General features: G+C 41.8%; 1 protein-coding gene across 1 annotated transcript in view; it reads right to left on the reverse strand.

The window, feature by feature from the left end:
- prex2 (phosphatidylinositol-3,4,5-trisphosphate-dependent Rac exchange factor 2) overlaps window positions 1-15,685 on the reverse strand; it is a 98,473-nt gene extending 82,788 nt beyond the window's left edge. The window contains exons 1-3 of the mRNA XM_022206485.2: window positions 15,248-15,685; window positions 1,518-1,589; window positions 361-483 (exon numbers count right to left, since the gene is read on the reverse strand). Of these exons, the coding sequence (XP_022062177.1) occupies window positions 361-483; window positions 1,518-1,589; window positions 15,248-15,385 (333 nt within the window). The 5' untranslated portion in view covers window positions 15,386-15,685. The remainder of the gene's footprint in view (window positions 1-360; window positions 484-1,517; window positions 1,590-15,247) is intronic.
- Window positions 15,686-21,754: the final 6,069 nt, after the last annotated feature.

Below are 21,754 nucleotides of genomic sequence, written 5' to 3' on the forward strand. Positions count from 1 at the left end.
TTATATGCCAGTATGCCTCGAGACTCTGCATCAAAGAAATGTGATGTATAGCTGGAGAGAGCCGTATATCAGAGACCTATCAAGCATATCACACATGTGCGCTCTCTCAAGAGAGACAAATGGGCAACATGTGGAGCACCTTATGATTTTCGGGAGTGCTCACAGACAGAATGGTGCATTTGAGCACTGACAGACAAATTCTTTAGATTACAGGCTCCACTGAACAAAGGATTAAGAACGGAGATCGCATCAGTGCAAATGAGCTCGGACATCATATTTAGAGGTGCTGAGATGAAATTCAACTCGCAGAAGAGGAAGCATGAGGCAGCGCTGGTTATAAAGGAATACGTGCTCACTCACAAAGTGCAAGAAGCAGCGGCCGATTTCATGGTGAGCGTGAGGGTCGGGCTGCAGCAGCTCCTCCACCATGGACAGGAAGTCTTTGTGAATGCCCAGAATCTCCTCAATGTTAGAGAATAAAACCTGAGAGAGAGAGAAAACAGAAAAAAAAAAACTGTATATGTGTCGGTTTACATATGCTTCTTTGTTAGCCTCCATTGCTGTTGCTAAGTTTGCCTGAATCAATACTTTGGCATACGCTGCTTTTTTGTGGTCAGTGCGCTGCTAGGCAAAGGAATGTCTGAGGCCACGGAAAAAAGAGTGAGGTTTCTTTGTAACAAGCATCCTGGCTTGAGGCATCTTTGATATTTGAATTTCAAACATTATTAGAGATATTTTAACAGAAAAGCTAAAAAAAGGAACACATTTTTTAAGATGTGCTCAGTGGAAACTGAGCCTTCATGTGGTGCTGACTTCTGCCCTCATTTATGCCATTATTGTGGTGATATTAAAGGACAAAACAATACGCCGGATGGAGAAAGAAGCTCGTGAAATTAAATTAAAGCATGAAAAGCCAGAAGTCTTTCATTGGTGTGCTGGGACTAAAATAATCTCTCGTGAAGCTGAACAAACAGGGAAAAAAAATATCTGGTTGAATTTGTCATCCTCTCTGGATGTCATTCGGCGGTCCGGTGACGTCACAGCCTCAGCCCTACGCCACGCTAACCCCCGCTAGCTGAAATCCTCTCTGCACAGCATGTTCCCAAACAAAATATAACACGGAGGAGATATTCCAAAACACGGGACCTGCAGTAAATATCCACTGAATACGTGTTTACCTTCAAAAGTAAGCAAGCTCACAGAGACACTCGCACTCCCACTGTGAGAGAGCATCCTTTATTATCCTCCAGCTGGAGTCATTTATAAATAGATTATATTTACAGCTGCTTCCTGGATCGCCCACGACTTCTTTCTCCATTCAAAACTTTGGTTATTTTCGGTTGAAAGAGCAGCCAGAACAAGAGTTTTAGTTTCCGATGTAATTTTCAAACTTTTCACGGATCAGGTTACTGAATGAAAACAAGGTTTGTGTGCAGCATTGAGAGTAAAAGTCAATTACCCTCAGTGTTTTCACAGATCTTAATTACACAGTCGCATACCTCACAGAGTGCCCTCACCTTAACCGTTTCCTCCGTGATGTTCTTGTCAAGTTTGGTGGCTGCGTACTGGTTGAGACGATGTAGAAACACCTGAAGCAGAGCAGAAAAGGAAAGCAGCAGTTAGCACTTTTGAACTAGCCCTGGGATTAAATGACCTTTCTCTGGCATTTGATCACTTGTACTCTTAAACAGGCCAAAATAGAAGACCAGATTTGGGGCTTTAGGTGCAGCTGCAACACTTCGCTGCCACAGCAAATTGCTAACCCTCACAATGGACACCTGATATTCATGAAACATAATCTTTGCACTGGATGAAGAAAAAATATTATAATTGCAGCGCATGGTATTTCAAAGGCAGCGTTAAGTGGCTATGGGTGTGAGCTGGAGAGGCCAAGAGTGTGTGAATTGAGGTGGATGGAGAGTGCTGTTCCTTTTTTCGGTCCCTGAGGACGCCGGTTCCCAGACTGCTTCACTGCACAGCCCATTTTAGGCTTCAGGGCACTTTCTGAGACTGACAAATTAAGAAGGTGTGCTTCAAATGTATTCTGAAAATGTGACTAAAGAGAAATTAGTCATTTTCTGAACTCTGCCTGAAGGGAGAGCTTTTCAAAAGAGGAAGACATCCATCAACAGGTACCAGAAAAGAATCTTTACGTTTATGTGTTGCGGTGCTCGGAATATAGTTTGGCAGACACTAATCCATCTTCAGCAGAAAGCTCTGGGGGAAAAACTGATTGCATCACACTTTGGTTTTAAATGATGCCTGTAAAAACACTTCACTTGAGAGAAGCTGTGAAATTAAAAGCAAGGCCTGAAAAACAGACTTTTCATTAAACTGGTCCAATTTTTAGGCTTTATCAAACTTCATGATAAACAACACCATCCCTTATGTTGATGTTTCTGACAAATTTAAATGAAAGCAAGTTAAGCAGAAGTTTAAAAAAACATCCTTCACATAAAATCACAAAATATGCTCACACTGCAATGTAGACTTTGTCTTACCAGCATTTGTTTTCAATTTCCACGTCAAGCAACTAACTTAATTTATGCTCCAAATGCCATAAAAGCCAGAAATTCAAGTAAAATACAAATATGAGACATCGAGTCTGCCTGCTAAAACACTGCAGTGAGATTCATGACACTGAAGATAAATGAACTGAAATGGAAGGAAGGTGAAGCAAAAAATATGTGTTAAATCAGTTGATTAGTTCAAATTGTGTCCATCAAAACACCATTTAGAAGACGCCGTCAACAAAATGCAAAAGGGCTGTCAAAACTCAAACCAAGCCTCACACAAATGCAACATGACAGACGACATAATAAGCACACGGGGCCGTTGTCCAAAACAACAGATTCTGACACATCAACATGATCAGACTGCCACGCCGAAAGGCTGTACGTTGCACACACTCGCTGTGAGTGCACTCAGGAGTTACATCTGTCTTTGTAGTTAACCTTAACCATGGGCATGCCTTTACCGCCCCACTGAGGGCCATAATGCCATCTGTCGCCCGGTGCAGCCACACAGCAGGCAACCTGACCTTAGCAAGCAAACATAATACAACCACAAAGCATGTAAACAGGTTACTTTAATGAGCGGACAAGCCGAGGATTATTTCCCGACACCGAGATCTAAGTGAGCGGTTGCGACTACGGTACTGAAAAGTTTCACTTGATGAATTGTGAACAGATGGAAAGGCTGCAGCGCTAAATCAGTGGTAAAGTCTACATTTCTGGCTAATTGCGAAGCCAATGCTCAGTTAACTTTCATAAGAAAACAAGTTGACACGAAGAGATTACAGGAATCATCTTAATCACAACATACTGACGTCAGGCAGCACTTCAAAAGCAACTGTATAAGTGAATGCATGAATCTAGGTTTGCGGTTGGAAAAGGGGGGCTTAAATAATCAGCCTCTTTGTTGTAGGCCAACTCCACGCTGATTACCATTCTGTAGCTGCCTTGCCTCGCAACTCTGCCACTCACAAGCATTAGCATCTGATTAGCAAGTCTAATATGAACAAACACTGAGCAGAATTCGGAAAACCCTCGCAAAGGCCACAGAATATGACCTACAGTAAGATGAGTTTAAGCAGCACTAATCTCCATCAAAAGTCTGCTTCCTATCATTGATGTGTGACTTCAAAGATGAGCTCATTAGAGAGTCTTCACTTCAGTTTTAATAACGAAGCGTCTATTCAACAGGAAATAATCTCTATGTCTGCAAAGCACTAATTATACTGTATATCTATCGCTATGGGGGGAATCTGCTGCAAAATATAAGGAGCCACGCTGCAGATGTTTATCAGATGTAAACAGCGTAAGGAAAAAAAACACATGCAGCATAATGAAGTGCAGGCACTCTAAATCTGATTGGATGGAGATAAATTGTGTTGCCACTCAAAAGATAAGAGAGTGTTTGTTTTTGTTGTGCAGAAGTGCTGGTGTAAAATTGAAAACATCTTTCATGTAGCTTTTAATATAGGTATCACACAGAAAACACACATAACGCTCAGTTCGACGGTTAATTTGAGACACTATTCATTTTATTCCGAGAACTGTGGATGGTTCAGGCTTGATTTGTGGAAACGAACATGGCTCTTCCGAACAGACTGCCAAGACTGCCTTGTTGATGCTGTTAAGAGACTCGTCCTGGAACCGCTCCACGGACAGTGAATAGGAAGCTGACTGACTCGATTTATGGACACAGTAACAGTACCCAGGGTGATTGTGAATGTGAACCCATTTCCAGGTTTGTAGTACCTCACAGCTCTGCATACACATACAGCTCATTTGCAAAAGCACAAATGCAATTGCATATACACCTTTGCTTCTTCCAAACTTATCTCATCATTTGGTGTAGGTGGAGCACATCCAGGATTTGTCTTTTGATAGCATCACAGAGCAGAGCATCTGTTTTGCAGCTAAAGGCTTTTGTGTAAGATAGTATTGACTGTTCTCTCGAAGATGATGATAATTTTTCACTTGAAAGAAAAGAGCTAAAGATGTAATTCATTTCAAAACAAAGGCATGCAGACGAAGTGTTGAGTTCTTCATGACTCTTCCTAATACTTCAAGTAGGTTGTTGGTGTCGATTTCTAAGAGAAACATTTCCACCATGCTAAGCCATGGCTGCTGTCTTTGTCTTCACACAAAAACTGTTAAATTCCAGAGGGATGCATTTTGTTCCCTAGGACTGGATGTGCTTTCTAGCAGGAATCCACCATGTCTGGGCACAAGCCACAACTGAATCACAAGCAGATCTGAATGCAATTTAAGACTTTACGGGAGCTGCTTACGACCCATGTCATTCCTTCTGTGACCAAAGATGTACAGGCATTTTGAACCAAGCATAAACTACCTGGAAAAAATTGAGTTTTTGAAGAGTCTTTCAACTCCACAAACTTGTGAGGCAAAGTGATGAGCCTAGAAGAAAGCATTCCAGCATTCTATCCATTGGCATTTTTAGGAAAACCTTCCAAAATGGCTTCCATTCTCCCTCACACACCCAGAAAAACACATGCACACATACTGTTTGCCAATCACTTGAAGCCTATGAGTGGCCGCTGACATATTTTTCCTTGAAGGAGGAGAGTGAGGAGCTGAGGCTGCTGTTTTCCTCTCCACTTGCACATATAGCGCACGCTTCTCCGATCCTTGATCCTGCATCAGCGGCATTCAATGAGGAAAAAACTCTCTTAGAAAGTCATTCTCCATTCCCTGAGGCCCAGGTATAATCACCTGGATTGTCACTCTGATTGCTAAGGGAGGATTACACATTAAAACCCCATTAAAGTTTTCATCATTCCACAGAGCAGATGGGTGTGATGAATAGATTAGTCCAATCACTGCATGTGGCCCTACATGCCATTAATCAACAAAGGACCACATGCTGCAGGCTACAAAGACATGGTAGTCGAAATCATGGCTGTAGTGCATCACACAGTAAAGCAAACAAATTCTAATAACCTGACTTTTACTGTCAGGCTGAAATTGGAAGAAGGAAACTTGATATCAGGCTCAGTTTGCTGATCTGCAGGTCAAATCACAGAAAGTCCTATTACAGACTCGGACAGAGTCGGAAACTGCCTCGATCTCACATGAGTGGCAGCTCACTCAATAACTACCGTTTGCTGAAATATGCTTTCTGTTCAGGAGTTGGGCAGCTGAAACTACACCCTGCATCCTGTCAACTTGAGTGTCAACCAGACATGCCAGAAGACCAGCTTGGTGTAGGATGCTTGTGAGTGGATATTATGCAATGCCCCCCGGAACCTCTTCACCAGACTGGAAAGATACAATCAGCGGAAGACTAGCCACTCCCCCTGTGTATGTTTATCTCTTTGTCAATGAAACAAATGAATCACACGAGAGGAGTTTGGCAAAAACAGAGGCTGAGTAAACCAAAAATGACATAACAGAAGGACAATGACGGACATTCTTGACTTTCAAAATAAAGCGTGCGTACAGTATTTTTCAGAAGCCGGAGTATGTGTCAAAGAAGAGTGAATGTGAAGCGAGCGGACACAAGAATGAAGAAAAGGGGAGAAAATGCCTGTCGCTCAGCATGTTACACAGACAGCCTTGTTAAACCCAGCAGAACAGGCTGTGATGGGAATACAAAACCCTCCCTCCTGAGAGCGCTAACCAGATCCAAAAGAGCAAAACAAAAGCAACAAGTTTCTTTGATTAGAAAGGCTGAAAAAGCTATCTGGCTGCTCCCATGCTGCAGAAATTAGCTTGAATCAAGTACAAAGCTAGCCTCAAACATCTGTTTATGCATTCAAGTTAGAACCATTGGAAGAGTGGGCAGGAACACGGGGTGTGTTTGATCTATTACATGCAAAACAACCATTTCAGGCCCTTGTGGATAAATATGTTCAAGTGTTGTACGCCATCCTCTTCCTAAAATTGAAAGCGGTGACGCAGCTTTGCTAAAAGGAGTAAAGTTATTAAATGGAATAACCCGTCTGCCTGCACAATTTTAAAACAGCTACTACATTACCAGAGTTTGGGCTAAAATATGGGATCTATTGCTGACTAGGGAAACTTCTGTCCACTGAAAATTCACTGATTTGAATTGTAGTCATAACTGAAGGAAACAGAATGCAAATAAACATCCCATATATGCAACTTGTTTGATGCTTTTTTTTTTTTTACAACGTTGCTGCAAAAAAATTAATATCTACAGGGATTCTGTTGCGCACTTGTACAGGTAATCAATTTATCACAGTCCAGCATCACCATGGAGGAATCCTCTCTTGTTAACAAATAAAAAAGATGAGACAAAGGCTTATTCAAAGCTGGAGACGGACACGCAAACAACAATTTCCACATGACAAAGCCCACTGGAGTGAATCACCAGACTGTGAAGCTTTTCCTCATTAACATAACAGTGTTTTTGAGTGCTCTTTGTGTTTGTGTATTGATAGTCAAGTATAAAGTAGAGCAGTGTGTTAAGGACGGCAGGTAACAGGTGTGCAAGCAGTTCAACTCCCTCAGACAACCTCAGAGTACCTGAGTGTATGAAAATGTGCTGGGCTGGTGGGACAGCGGAGACAGAAAAGGGAGGGTGCCTTTACTATCCTTCCTGCGCAGAGGAGCTGCTCTTGAACCGGATTTCAACATCACAGGGTTAAATCTCCTGCACAGAGGCCTCCCATACACACACCTATGCACACACACCGAATTCCTGACAAGAAAAAAAAAACTGAACTTCCCCTAACGTACGGACCAGAGACAAAAAGTCTCTGGTGCTGAGAGCACACTGAGAGACATCCGAATGGAGAGAAAAGACTCTTTGTAGTGATTCCCCCCTATAAACCAGACCCCTCCTGCCTTCCACAGGTCCCAGTGACACCTCCAAGAGTCATCCCGGGCTTCCCGTCTCATTACTCCTCTGATTAGTTCCCAAACTGGCCTGTTTCTTTGCGGGAATGTATACAAGAAACAGACATCCGGTTATATTGATACGTCCATGTTAGGAGCGGCTATTAAAGCTCATCTGCTCATCAGCTCAATGAATGGTTTTAATTACCAGTGGAGAACATAGTGAGCAGTCATTTTACAACATCTTCTGGTTTAACAATAGTCCATTTGTATGTGGAACACTTGTGTTAATTTAAAATTCAGGATGTCTGTATGAGCACTTACTGCAGAAGTAGAGCGCTGACACACTCTTGGCAACATACAATATGTGTCCCTGTCATGAAAACGCAGAGAAGAGGCAGCGACTGGAATAAAATTTCAAAGTTTATCGCTTCAGAAAATGACTGTCTTGTGAGAATTGCCATGAAAACTAAAAACAAGACAAGCAGGCAATGTGCTTTGAGGCTTCTCCAAGGACTCGGTCTTGTCAGTGAAAGTTAACAATTCTTCTCTTTGATGTTATTGCTGTCCTCTCACTGACCCTGGCACCCAATACATTCATAAACAGCTGGAATGAAGCAATTCATCTGATGAATATGTCTGTGTCCAATGCCTAAGCCTGAATCCCGGTGAGCCACTCGCACAGTTGACACTGGAGCGACTGAGCAGAAAACGATGCTTGCGGTCATGTCCCTTAAACTGAACGCCTGATGGGCTGTGTTCACTTCCATCCATCATGGCGCTATAAGGGGGAGGCATCTTTAACATATTAGGACGATCTTTTCAATTGTGAAATTGGATATTAGGTGGAGAGATTACCCTCCAGGAGATGAGAGTTTAGAAACCAAGCCCCCAATCTCCATGTGCAGCCAAGCAAACCATCACCCACTGATTGCTGGCGATTCCCAAAGCAGCCACACACCGGTATTGATCTCCAAGATGACTAAGCAGAATTGTCAGTTTCCCCAATTCTCGGGCGCATTCCCAAGCGTGACTGTCACACATCACGACTGTTCATCAGATTACCGTCTGAGCGTCTAAACACTTGCAACCCATCTGCAGGAGGCAAACCCCCTCCTCCTGACATCAATTTCAGCTCGACTGGCAAGAAAAAACTTGCAGCGTCAGCTTCTCTCACACATGACAGAACCGGACATTGTCAATGGAGAACTGAACAACTACCCTGCCAGACTGTCATTCTCCCAAAGTAGGACTGTTGAGAGTATGCCCACCCGTACAAACACCCCCTCCCGCGAGGGTTCTGCTCATCAAGGCTTCTTTTTGTCTCCGGTTGACCAGAGCAGGAGGCACAACGCCAACATCAGACCAGTACAGAACATTTTCATTTTGTCTCTTTTGTTTATTTACAATGACATAGTGAAGGTTTTGCTGTTTGAGAGATTAAAAATACCCAACATTCTATTACAGACTGATGTAGAAAGTTATCCGTTTGCATAAAACTAAATAGACCACACACATACCACGACTCCAGACTAGAAAGAAGGTAAAAGGCCAGTTTAAGATTTAAAGGTGAAAAGTAGAGATTTACTCATTGAACATCCTCCAAGCACAGTCCAGTTAGTGGCATTAAAAGACAGCAGTTTCAAAAAGAAAAAAAGAAAAAAGTTTGCAGACAGAGAATGCTTAGAAACAGAGAGATACTTGTCTAACAGCTTCAATAGCAAACCCCATTCAAAAGCTTAATTAAATCATTTGGAGTGAAGTGGAATTTCCCATCATGTGTGGTTGGGCAGCTAGGAGTCTACAGATTCTGACATGCTGGATGGACACAGACATGAATGACTTGGAAAGTGTGAGTTTGAACCACAGAGGAAACATGCGAGCCTGTCTAGACACTTCATCAGAAAAGACAAAATCAGATTTGAGACCGTTGAGGCACTGAGGCGGAGGATTTGTGAGACAGTTTGTGACATCAGATCACGTGGTTGGTAATTAAATTTTTACTGGCGATTACTAAACTGGGCTAATGAGCAACATATGAATAATTTAGAAACACTTTATCATTTATTTCCAATAGTGCAATTCAAAATTATGGCAAAGCTGAAACAAGTTTGAGGATGCACACACTGCGCTGCAGGCACACTGATCTGAGCAAGTGTGTGTGTGTGTTTAACACAGCACAGCATGCCAGCTAAAACACAGAGCCCCTTGTAGTGATGACCCCGTCACACAGCCTCCGTGTCCTGACAAGTGTCTACCGTAGCCCTGCCACTCTTCTACTTGTCGCACGTAGGCGCCATGTGACTGGGCAGCTGGCATTGGCCAAATCAAAGGCCGCCTTCTCCTCTGGGCAGCGGGACAGCACCACCTCCACCTCCTGAACCCGAAGCCGCTCAATGGATTCAGCACAGGGGCTTACTGCTGCCCCGTCGCCTATGCAGTGAAGCTTAGCATTGCCAAGTGGGCATCTGGAGCACAACGCTGCTTTCCCCTCAGTGGGGGAAGTGTATGAGTGTGCATGTGTGCTTAAGCAGGAAACATGCAGCACAATGTAAAGACCGGGAGGTCCAGGAAGGAAGGAAATCCTGCTTGAAAAATGGCCTCCGAGACAAAAGAACTCTCTCCAGCGTAAGAACCTGTTAGAGGGAATTTACACTGACGGAGAGAAGGTGTTGTCAACAAACCGTTGTCAGTGAAGTCACGGATCCAAACAGAAAATCCCTTCTACCAACACCTTTAAGATATGGCATAATGTAGGAATGCATGTTAGTGAAGATTTCCTTTGAGATATTTGCCACATCTAGTAAATTCTCAAATCTTTTTTTTTTTAATAAAGAAGTTGAATGCATAACAAATTGAAAGGCAAAACACAAAGTAGCTCCCAGTGCAGCAATGCTCAATAGGGAGATGAAGGATTATCCTGCTCACTGTTTTAATTGATATGGAACTCAAAGTTGAAGCAAAAATCTCTGCAGGAGAGGGTTGTGTTGCTGCCAAGCTAATCCTCACCATCATTCATCTTTAGGCAGACTAAAAGACAGATTTAGTTTTAAAATGTGGTGCTAAACATCCTTCATCTACTGATGATGCACATGTAAAATTAAAAAAGCTCATAACAGCCATTTATAGCACTGTCTGGGCAAATTCTTTTACATTTATAACCATCAGTTTAGAGTCAGAAAAGTGAAGAAGTGAGGGGTACATCTTTGCAAACATAGTGTAAAATGTAGGCCGCCTGTGTGGTGGCGGTGTGAAATTAAAATGCAAGTGAGCCGCTTCAACAGTTCAGGGGCCTCACAAGGGGGACAGACGCAAGAGAGAAACTGGCAGTATTCTCGGAGAGCAGATCCTGACCAAATCCAATTAAAAAGAGTCAAGGAGAAAAACATCTCACCTCTCTTTTCTTTTCTTCTGCTTACTCCCTTAGAAACGCCTGTGAGCGTCAATGCATCTGGAATATGACTAAATTAAGACAGATCTTCAATTAACTTGGCCTCAGTGAGAAGTTCAAGATTCTGCTCGGCGACAAGGAAACAGACAGCTCAAGCCTAATAGGGGTCTTAACGAACATTCATGTAGAGACAAAGAAGGGGCAAAAATGCAACTTTTGTTAACACAGTATCCAAGTCTGCTTTCTCTGAGACACAGTGGTGTGAAAAAAAGAAAGACAGACAAGCAGTAAAAGGAGGCATATGAGAAGGGTGGAGGGGATAAGAGGCAGGTGTGGAATGAGTAACAGAATTACTCCATGGGGCGATCATCAGCTCTGAAAAAAGGAAGTAATTAAGGGGTAAAGAAGGGAGCAATCAGGGCAGAAACAGCAGATTGCCTCTCCGTGGAATCTCTTATCACAAAATGCAGCCCATTATAGAGACAAACTGATGTAAGCAACAGAAAATGGCCATCGGCAGGCGGTTTGCATTAAGCACTCACCCTCGATCTCATAACCGCCTGATCCCAGTGCACCAGAGTCACGTGAGCACAAGTGTTGGATGTGCCCTGTCTTATCTGATGGAGTTATTTTTATTTAAAAAGCTTTGCTGAATCTCTACAAGGGACTATAGAACATATACACACACAGCTTTTGCTTACCCAGACAACAGCTCTTAACATTTCTAGATTCTGACCACTGAAGCACTGATCTGTATCATTCAGTCTATCTGCCTTCATTTATTATTCAACAGGAACAAAAATAATGGCTTCATTTTACTTTAGATTCCTACAAGAGCACAAAAAATTGGCGATAAGAAACCCTGGCTGTACTTTTTTCCCAGCAACATCCCTCCACAGGCTGATGCTGAACACACTCAAAGTTTGTTGTCTCTGTTTACACATTTTTGTTGCTGTTTTTTCATCAGATCAGGATGCACTGACCAACAGATTCTTCTGTTTCTGTTTCCATCACGTAGAACACAGGAGAGAGTTGAATGCTGGCATGAAATCTACAGATTACCAGACAGGAAAAGGGGATAGGAACAAGAGGTTGTGACCTTTGGGGTCATCAGCCATCTCCCCAGAGGATATGAAGCTCCTCATCATGCCCCCCTGACCTGACCTCCTCCAGGACTGCCCACTGGTCAAATGTTACGAGCAAAAAAGAAAACTTCTTGACCCAGCAGCTTCTGCCAAAGTCAGTCTCGCAGTCAAGACGTAAACAAATCCAAACCCTGAAAGGGAGCGAGAGGTGGAACCATCCATCCATCCATTCTCTATATACTGCTTTATCCTCACTAGGGTCGTGGGGGGTGCTGGAGCCTATCCCAGTCACCAGTCTGTCGCAGGGCTAGAGGTGGAACCTCCAAATACAAATACACAGGGAAAGGGTTCATTTGAACACCTGGGTTTCTAGGAGCCAGTAAATGCTGCTCCTTGGTGACTGCTTTCTCCATTAGGCTCGATTTTCCAACTTCCTGCAGCCATTTTCACAGAGAAGTCACAGCTGATTTAAAGTGACTGCCGACGCGTTTGTTGACCAACACTTTTTCCACATAACGCTCAGGACATATATCAAGAGTAATCACATTTGAAAGATGTCAAAACATACATGCAATTTACAGTATTTCTTTAATTTCATGCTTTCACGAGCAATATTTCTAAAAGATTGACAAAAAAGTGGGCATTTTGCAGCGTTACGATATCTAAAACCATTTTTATGTAATTTCAATTTACGCTGGGGGATTAAAAATGTTTTAAACATTACATTCACATTACACTGGCTTTTGTTGGGGGAGAAAGGCAGCAGCTAAGGGACCACTTAATGCACTGCAAAGCTCTTTGGAATATATTAAGTTAACTTGTGGCTTAGTTCTCCCTCCAGAATCAGGACATGAAAGGTTTTCCCCCATTGTAACGTCTTGCATTCTCTCTATGAAATGATTATCATGCAAGCAACTGGCTTTCAGTGTCTCTATATCAATGGCAAAGTCCGAGGAAAGTATTTCATTTGACAGGGCGACTGCAAAAATGCTGAGATGCAAAGAGCTCATTACAGCGACTGTTTACATTATGTCTTGATTTGTTCCTCTCATTGAGGCATTTCTAAGAATGGCTGTCATTTTATTGGCTCATAGTTGTCCAAGATAAATACCAGTGTCCAACCGCCACCCACTATCTCCAGCTATAATTGTTCATTATATAAGATAGGGAGGAGATATTTCAGCCAGCCTCCCTAGAGCCTCCCGCTCACAGCCAGACTACTGTGGAGGTTTAGTACATTAAGAGTAAAAGGTGCAGTTTTAATACCACGAAAGCCGAATTTAGACTTTCCAGGAGTGACACCTTGGAGATGCAATCTGCATACTTTCCCACAAGAGGTGAGGCGGGTCCACACAATAGACTCAGACTGTCCTGGGACAAATCGCTCTAATCATCCTTGTTCTCCGTGTTGTTTTCCACTACCTTAACAACAGAGTATGTGTGAGGTGCTTTGTGTTTAGGTCCCACGGATCAGCAGCAACAATCTCTGCTCTTCACTTCAACTTTGCCTACTGACCGGAGCCTCATTGTTCTCCAGCATTTCCTAACCTCGGAGGAATTCCTCCTCCAGGAAATATGGTTTACAAGAGAAGGCACCAAGCCCAGCCACTCACAGAGACCACCCTCCCCCCCTCTTTACCCCTCACCCTCACACCCTCCTGGCAATATCTACTGTGTGACCTGCTCTACCAGTTTCCCTTTCACCCCTCCAGCAATATACAGTCTCCCTGCTGGTACTCTCCTGGATTATCCCATCAGGGAGTCGCACAGAGAGGGGCTGGGGGGCCTGTTTGTCCTCCATTGTGACCTCCAGACACACAGAGTCTTGTGTGGTTTGTAACTGGTTCCAGGGTGGCAGCTGAGGAAGCGGGGGAGGCAAGAGTGTGTTTGCAAGATCAGATGAAAGTCTTCAATATGACCCCTCTCCACAGTAGGGCCCTCTTTGATCCTCCAGAGTGTCTTCCACGATGCTCTCCAGGATCTCCCAGAAGACAGAGGAGCAGATAAGAGTGACTCTTTTTCTTACTTTATAGCCTCTACATCATTATCATCATTCAGCCCCATCGGCTACAACACACAGCTAAACTAACGAAACCCTGCCTCACTGTTAGATCTCAATCTGATGCTTCCATCCCTGCATTCCCTGCCACAACAGAAAGTCCCTGTAAGGATCAGTCACCTCTGAAATGAATCCCAGTTGCAGCACTACAGGGGGAGATAAGGGAGGGGTGGCTGCATTCCCCAGAATCCCCCATCACTGGGACAGAGGACACATTTCTCCAGTGATGCCACTTCTAAGAAAGTCCAGATAGAGATCCATCCTCTCTGTCCTCCATTGGAAACATCTGGGGGCAAGCATTCATACATGTGCTCTGGGAAATCGCACTCTTAAGCATATACAACACAGTGGCCCCTCAACCTTTTCCTCCTTTAAAAAGTTTCCCATAGCTGCTGAGAGTTTGAAAATATAGTGGAAGGAATCCAATCCCACAGGCCAGACTGTCAAACATAAGCACACGGGATTACATCATGTGTTCACTGCACGGACTTCTAACGTCCTCAATGAATACTTGATGAGCAGTTGCACCATAATTACAACTTTCCACTTTTGACTTAAGGTGTCACTTTATGTAATGCCATTAAACTGACAGCGCTCGACTCCTGGGAAGCAGGAAACCGGGTGTTATTCTCAGCGTGAGGATGGAGATGTGCTGCCAGCTGAGTGCCAGCTCTAGCCGTTTTCATTTCAGTCCACCTGTGCTGTTTTTGGCAGAACTCAGCCCTTCTGGATTTGATGAGAAGCTGGCAAAGAAAGCGGTTAAACCCACTCTCCTGTGTTTCCAATGCCATGTGGAAAGTGGGGTCATTGTTGGATGGAACTGTAAATGCTGCACAGGACAGTTAATTATCTAATATTCAGTGACTGCTATGGTGACGGATAAACTTTAACTTCAAGGAAATCATTTGAGAATGTGGTCATTAAAGGTGCGGGAATGATGCGTTTTGTGTGGGGTTTTGTGGGGACAAAATGTTCTGGTGATCATCTATAGCTGGACAAACCACCATGAGCCTCAAACAGCCCTGAGAAGAGGATTAAACATCACACTGGCTGTGCAGGAACTAAAGCTGTGCCATGCCTCTTTGTGGCTGCTCTTCCAATTTCACACTCTCAATCTAAAAGGTCAATATCTCCATCAGTGGGATGGATTCACACAGCATTACAGACAACTTTCTTAAGTCTTATCGTTAGGCATCCTGCTTACAACACAACAGCATTTTACAGGTTGTAAACAGAGTGGACGAGCTCTGGCTCTGCAGGCTGATGCACCATGCATACTAAGTAAGCAGCATGCCTGTTATTTGTTTTTATGGGGAGCGTAATGTTAGTCAAGACAATTTCCACTTTTTTGCGTTCTGTGCGTAAAACTTTTCCCAACACTCACCGAGAGAAACTCTAGCGTCCCAACATAATCCCGTTCAGTCTTTAAAAGTTCACTTAGGACGCAAACTCGTAGCCGGAGCTGCTTCTCCAAGTCCTTCCCGCTTTCAGCTCTGTGCTCACTTCTGCTCTCCTCTGTCATTCTGAGTGTGTTAAAAAAGCTAATTTCCTTCAGCAGTTCAAAAGTTTCACATCACAAAAAAAACGGGCTTCAGTTGCCAAAGTGCGAAGTTTGCAGCATGTTCAGAGGCAACCGGTGTGTGCACTTCAAGTCCACGAAAGGCAGAAAAATGCCGAAATAAAAATGAAAATAAAATTTAAAATTAGAAGCAAAACAATAAAAGTTGCGCAACAGTGTGAGGCAGCTTCTCACAGAGTGTGTGACTGAGCAGGGTACAACAACTGGACACCAGTTGGAAAGTTGAGGCCATGTGACTCCTTAAATCTTCATCCTAATCCAGCCTCCAGCAGCCTTTAATGTGGAGGACCACTGTCAAGTCACACACAATGCACACTGGGTTTTCTGGCTGCTGTTTTCAAAATAAAAGTGCAGCAACAGGTTTTCAGAGAATATCAGCAGCTAAACAATTTAACCAAGTTGTTCTCACGATCATAGAGATGCTCTACAATAAATTAAAATTGTCTGTGAATACTGCTGAAAACGACTTTAAGGGAATATCACTGTTAACCCGAGTGCTTACTATGCGCTTCTCTGGTTTTATTTTGAAGGGATAATTGTTATACATCTGTGATTACTATAGGTATATTCAGATAACTTGACGCTTTTAAAACTTGGCTACAAGAAAAAGATCACAGACTTTTCATCCTACAACCAAACAAGCTTAGTAGATGTAAAATCATGAAGCTGAGCATGCACAACTTGTGAGAAAACTACATAAATATGTATTTCTGTACCTATTAAAGCACATGCATGAATCCCCTACTACATACTGTGAGATTTAGCACATCTTCAGGTAAATGATTTCCAAATTCATGCACAACCTGAACAGCTAACTTACCCAAATAACATTATATATACTTTTAGTGCTTTTAAATTAACTTTGATCCGTTTTACAGGATTTTTATTGGACTTGTATCACTTGCTTCTTATTTGTTGTGTGACGTTTGCTGTTTATTAGACTTGTAACACTTGCTTTACAAAGATCTTTTTTTATTTGAAGTTCTGTAATTGTCAGTTTTGCTGATATGCACCAAAAATCCAAATCAAATTCTTTATATGTGAAAACATGCTATTTAATAAAATACATTCTGGAAATTGTGAAGATAAGCTAAAAGAAGAAAGACAACAATGCAGCATGGCTCACAGTTTTACTCCATTTTACAAACTCTCAGTTAAATTCCCTCGAAATTGGTGCACTGAAAATTTTGAAACAACACCCAGCATGCCTGCAAAAGCTCACCATTTAAGATAATTATTTAGCATTATTTTATTGACTTTAATTGCTGTTTTTCTCCTTCTAATAAAGCAATGCGGTTGCTTAAAAGAACAATGAAATTCCGTCATAAAACCCGGACTTAAATCGTTAAGTTGCAAATGAGCTGACTGAGTATCGTACAACAGTCAAAGTTCTTTAAATGATCAGTAATTTTTAGTGACCAAACGTCAGAGCAGTAAAAGTTTGCAGTTGAAAAAAGTATCAAAATAGCTACACCTTTCATTATCCTGCGAACAAAACACCTGCCTGATTTGCTACTCCTGCAAATTACATTTACTATGTACAGTCTGGACCATAAAGATTGGAATAGTTACACATTTGCTTTTCTTCAGGCTCTGTGTTTCAGAACACTAAATTTCAAATAAAACAATAAATACTTCATTAAACTATCAAGTCTTAGCTTACATTTAGGTAGGTTTCGATCAATTTATGTGTGACTTCAATCATTTCATCACATAGTGTTCACATTGCAAAGTTTTAAAAGTTATGTTGGAATCATGTTTCACACTTGGCTACTAAATGTTTCTTTTTGAGCTCTGTGTTGTTTCAGAATTAATTCATGCATAAAACAGCTCACACGTGGTACAGAGTTGATCGATTGCTGAGATTTGTCCTTTAGCTTGAGGTGTCTTTCAATGTGAAGAGCAAAGAGGTGGCCATGCAAGTGAATCAGGTGTTAATGAGCTTCAAATACGGCAAAGATCTATCAGAATCTATCAATCAAAACATTAAAAAATGAGTTGTGGAGCAAATTTCTATCCATTGATGAAACAACAAGACAAATCTCTATCTAGCTAAATTATGGGAAGTGAAAATTGCAAATAAAAAAGTAAGGAAGTCATGACCAAATGCATGTCAGTTCATCTGACAGACATGGTGATTTCCTGATGATCTCGCTGCTGACAGAAGCAACAGGATGAATACAGAAATATATAGGCAACTTTTGTCTGCTCGGATTGAGCTGAATGCATCTAAACATCTTGGATTAAATTTCATCATTTGGCAGGACAGCAATCCAAAACATTCCGCCAAAAAAAGCAATCCATCAATAGAGCTTTTCAGGTAGAAGCGGTGGAATATCTTTGACTTGCTCAGTCACCAGATCTTAATGTGAGCTACAGTGCACTTACTAAAGATCAGACTAAAGGCAAAGATACCCCACAGCAAGCAAAAAATGAAAGTGGCAACAGTGAGGGCCTAAGAGAGGATCACCAAGGAAGAAACAAAGTGTCTGCAGATGACTGTAAGGCTAGAGGCAAAAGAATCTCCACAAAATATTTGATTACATTTAAACCTCTAAACTTTAGGGACACTCTGGTACCATTTATTGATGAGCTGAACCTGATTTGGTTGCAGAGGTTCGATCCAACAAAGCAGTTCATCATAGAGCTAAGAGACAGACATTTACACTCACAGCCAAAATGGAATCACGAGTTAACCTACAATGAACTGTAGATTAGCTGGGAAAGAAAGGATCCTACAAGCAAGAAGGTTTGAACCCAATACCTTCTTGTTGTGACACAACAGAGCGAACCACCGCATCACTGCGCCGCCCACATGCAACAATAAAACATCTAAACACAAGAACAAAAAAATTAAACAGCACTATGTGAGTCTGAATGAGTCACAGAACTGATCTAAACCTGAAGTTCTTCGTCTTTCTCAAGATGCTGCAACTTTGCTTTGGTTCCCTCCCTGGTTGAGCTCAAACAAGAAAACAAAGCACAAAAAAACATCTATTTTCAGAGAAAGTGAGGCACAGCTGGCGAGAAAAACACAAAGAAAATGTGTTTACAGTTATGTTGTGATTTGTGTGGATCTGTAACTCACAAGGACACGGGACACAAGCATTTACAGGGGTTTCAAAGACCACACAAAGTTATTCTCTCCATAGCACAATTTGTAACAGAGGGCTTCATTTGAAACACATTCAACCGCTACCATTGCAAAGAAAGTACAACACACTGAAACATGCTCTGAATATGTTGTTTCTCTTTAGCAAGCACAAATATTAAAAGCACATACCGGATGTGTGGCAAATTATTGTTCCTTGTACAGTCTACTGCTTCAAATTACCAGACTGAAACATGTCGCACAGGAAACGTTCTTGCGGCATTGCTGTTTAACAGATGTGTCGAGTCTGCACCAAAGAGCTATTATCTGATATTTTTTTTAATATTCAATTTAAAAAACCTTCTCTTAATCAAATAATTAGATTCTCCTGCATGTTTACAAGCTGATGAATCATGATAGGTGAGTCTGAATCCACCTCTAATGCAGCAGTTAGAGAAATTACATAAGCAGGGAGCTACAAAGGTGGAAACGGTGATATTAAATTAATCAGACTGTGTGTTTAATTAGAGCAGAATTTCCACTTACAGGGAGGTGAACTCCTTCACGCTCCCTGCTAACACTGCACCGCCGAAACAGCCTCCCGAGAAGCTGGTTAAGTGTTTATATATTGAATTAGACACAGTCAGAGTCATTTTTTGCGCCTGGCTAAATAGGCACCACACTAAACCACAATAAAACCAGCTTTATTCGACCGGCTTCAAAGTCTTTTGAGGAGATTTTAGGGGAGCCATTCGCAGCCCACAATAATGATTCAGGGATTAACATCTCAACAAGTGAGGATTCCGTTAACTCCCTTCTGCAGTAAATTCATATGCTGTTTTCCATTCCATTTTTTGATGCATCACCGCATATTCTGGGCTACAGTCTGTGGAGTTGAGTGGCACGCATTCAATGCAAAAGAAAGGGACATGAACCGATGAAAACCGCCCTAATTTATCAGCACCGGAGGGAATCTTTATTTTTCCAGAGCTGTTTAATGTCTCATTTACAAGTTGGTGTCAGATTGGTGAGGTGAGATAAGGACATGTCTCTGAAACTCAAGAAAACTTGCTATGTAGTATACTCTGGTGCTCACATGTGGTACTGCACGTGTGTATTTGGTTTATTTGCAGCATGTGAAGGTATGTACTGTGCTGTTTCTTTGCTGCCAGCAGAGAGCAGTGTTGTGTTTCCACTAAAATAATGATCCTGCTGCGCATCAGAAGAGGTTTTCCATGAGGCAAAGCTGACTGAGGCCCCAAAATTGGTCTTTTTATTAACAAAGTGCTTGAAAATCCCGAGTGGGCCTCAGTCCCAGACTGACACTGAAAGTACTAAATTTGCTTCCTGGTCTGAAAAAAAAAAATCTGAAAACCCTTGGTGACATTTGCGGTAGACCAACTTCATTATGGTTTTATATTAGCCATTCCAGTTCAGGTAAATTTCCAGACCCTGAGATTTTATTGCTCGTGACTTTGGTCTGTGGAATTAACTTCTATTATTTGTGGTTTTGTTCTGCCGGTGCCTTGCTGAGTGCTGCCTGGAAGTGTTCTGCTCTTGCCACTGGAAAAAGGAGTGTCAGACTGATACGGGAGTTTTTTTTCTGATTATTTGCACTTAACATCAAACATGAGGGGTGATAACAGTGTTAATTTACGTGACATGGACTTACTTGCCCTGTATGCCTTTTAGTTAATCAGTTTATGGCAACCAAAACCACCAGCCACATGTCTCACATACCTGCAGTGGTGATTTGCTCCTTTGTTTTTAGATATTTGGGGGGGAAATGAAGCTGGAAACCCTTTAAAAGAAGTTGAAATGTGCATATAAAGTGATTTGAGTTTCTGTTACAGGCCATTCTATAAAAATACATAAATCTTGACACTTGTGAATCAAATGAAACCTATTTTCGGGCAGAATTTAATGTCTGCACTCCAGTGGAGGAAAGAAAAGCAAGATATTTGCCAAGAGCATGTCATATATGGTGCTGCATCACCTTGAGAAAGTACATTTCTGCTACAAAAAAAGACCTTTATAATCAAGTTTAAGTTGTACTAAGTTACAGTACCTCCACTGTGGTTAATTTGCACAGTTAATAGTGTGCAACAGGTCGTCAAGATAAGTGGTATAATAAAGTCGTGGAACGCTGCAGACACAGACCTATTTGTCTGCGTATATTTTTCTTAAAAGTCTTAAGCTCAGCCGGTTTTCCTCCCTTTTCGGCAAAAATGTCTGTTCCCTATGCGATCGGTGTGAATGAAAAGCAGCGTACATGATCCTCGTTCATTAGTGATATCACTTAAGTCCCTGGAGCTACAAATAAAAAAGATCCGGTAATAAGTAGTCCTATGTGATTCCTGCGTGATAAATCGAAATGCTGTGGCAAAAACAACAAAGCATCCCTCATTATCTCCACAGTGAGTTATGATGAGTTTTCCCGGACACACAAGGCATTATGTTTAATTCATGGATTAATAAAGGGAGTCGAACGAGGAAAGATTTCCTGCAAGAAGTGAGTTCTGATAAATTTCACACAACACACGGTGCCTTCATCTCACTTTATTCTGCAAATTCACAGTTTCGTAATTTCCCAAATGTCCCTACTTAAGCAATATGCCTTTTCTTTTTTTGTTTTTTTCTTTTCTTGGGAAAAATATGTATATATAAAAAACACTGTGGTCTCTTAGAGGGTCCACTGAAAGCACCAAGTAACTATAGATGAATGAATGTTTGACTAAAGCAGAGTAAATCCATAAAATTAATTCAGTATTAATCAGCTTTGTGCCCTGTATTACACCGTTAAAAAATGAGCAAATTCAATTCCCAAGTGTCTCCAGTTTGCATTAAATGTAAGTTACACACTGCCCCCTTTTTTTACATACCTTGTCAGTGGATCCAGCAGTTAAATCTTTAATCTTAATTTCCCCAAACACTGTATTAATTCATCCATTGCCCTTTCCCCAACATTATATATAAATGGCAAACCCACAGTGTATAAATCTAAACACACCCTTTTAATGCTGGCCAGATATAACTCAAAGGTTGTAAAATCGGGGGGGAAAGCTGAAAAAATAGTTGCTATGTAAAATTGTTTTACTGTTTTAAGATTGTTTCATGAATAAGCTAAGTCTTCTCAGAATTTTTCAGATTAAACAAGGAAGAAATCAGTGTTTGGTTGATCTGGTTATAACCAAAGACGTACAGTGAGTGACCATGGGACA

Source organism: Acanthochromis polyacanthus, chromosome 20 (genome assembly GCF_021347895.1).
Source record: "Acanthochromis polyacanthus isolate Apoly-LR-REF ecotype Palm Island chromosome 20, KAUST_Apoly_ChrSc, whole genome shotgun sequence".
Classification (NCBI taxonomy): Eukaryota; Metazoa; Chordata; class Actinopteri; family Pomacentridae; genus Acanthochromis; species Acanthochromis polyacanthus.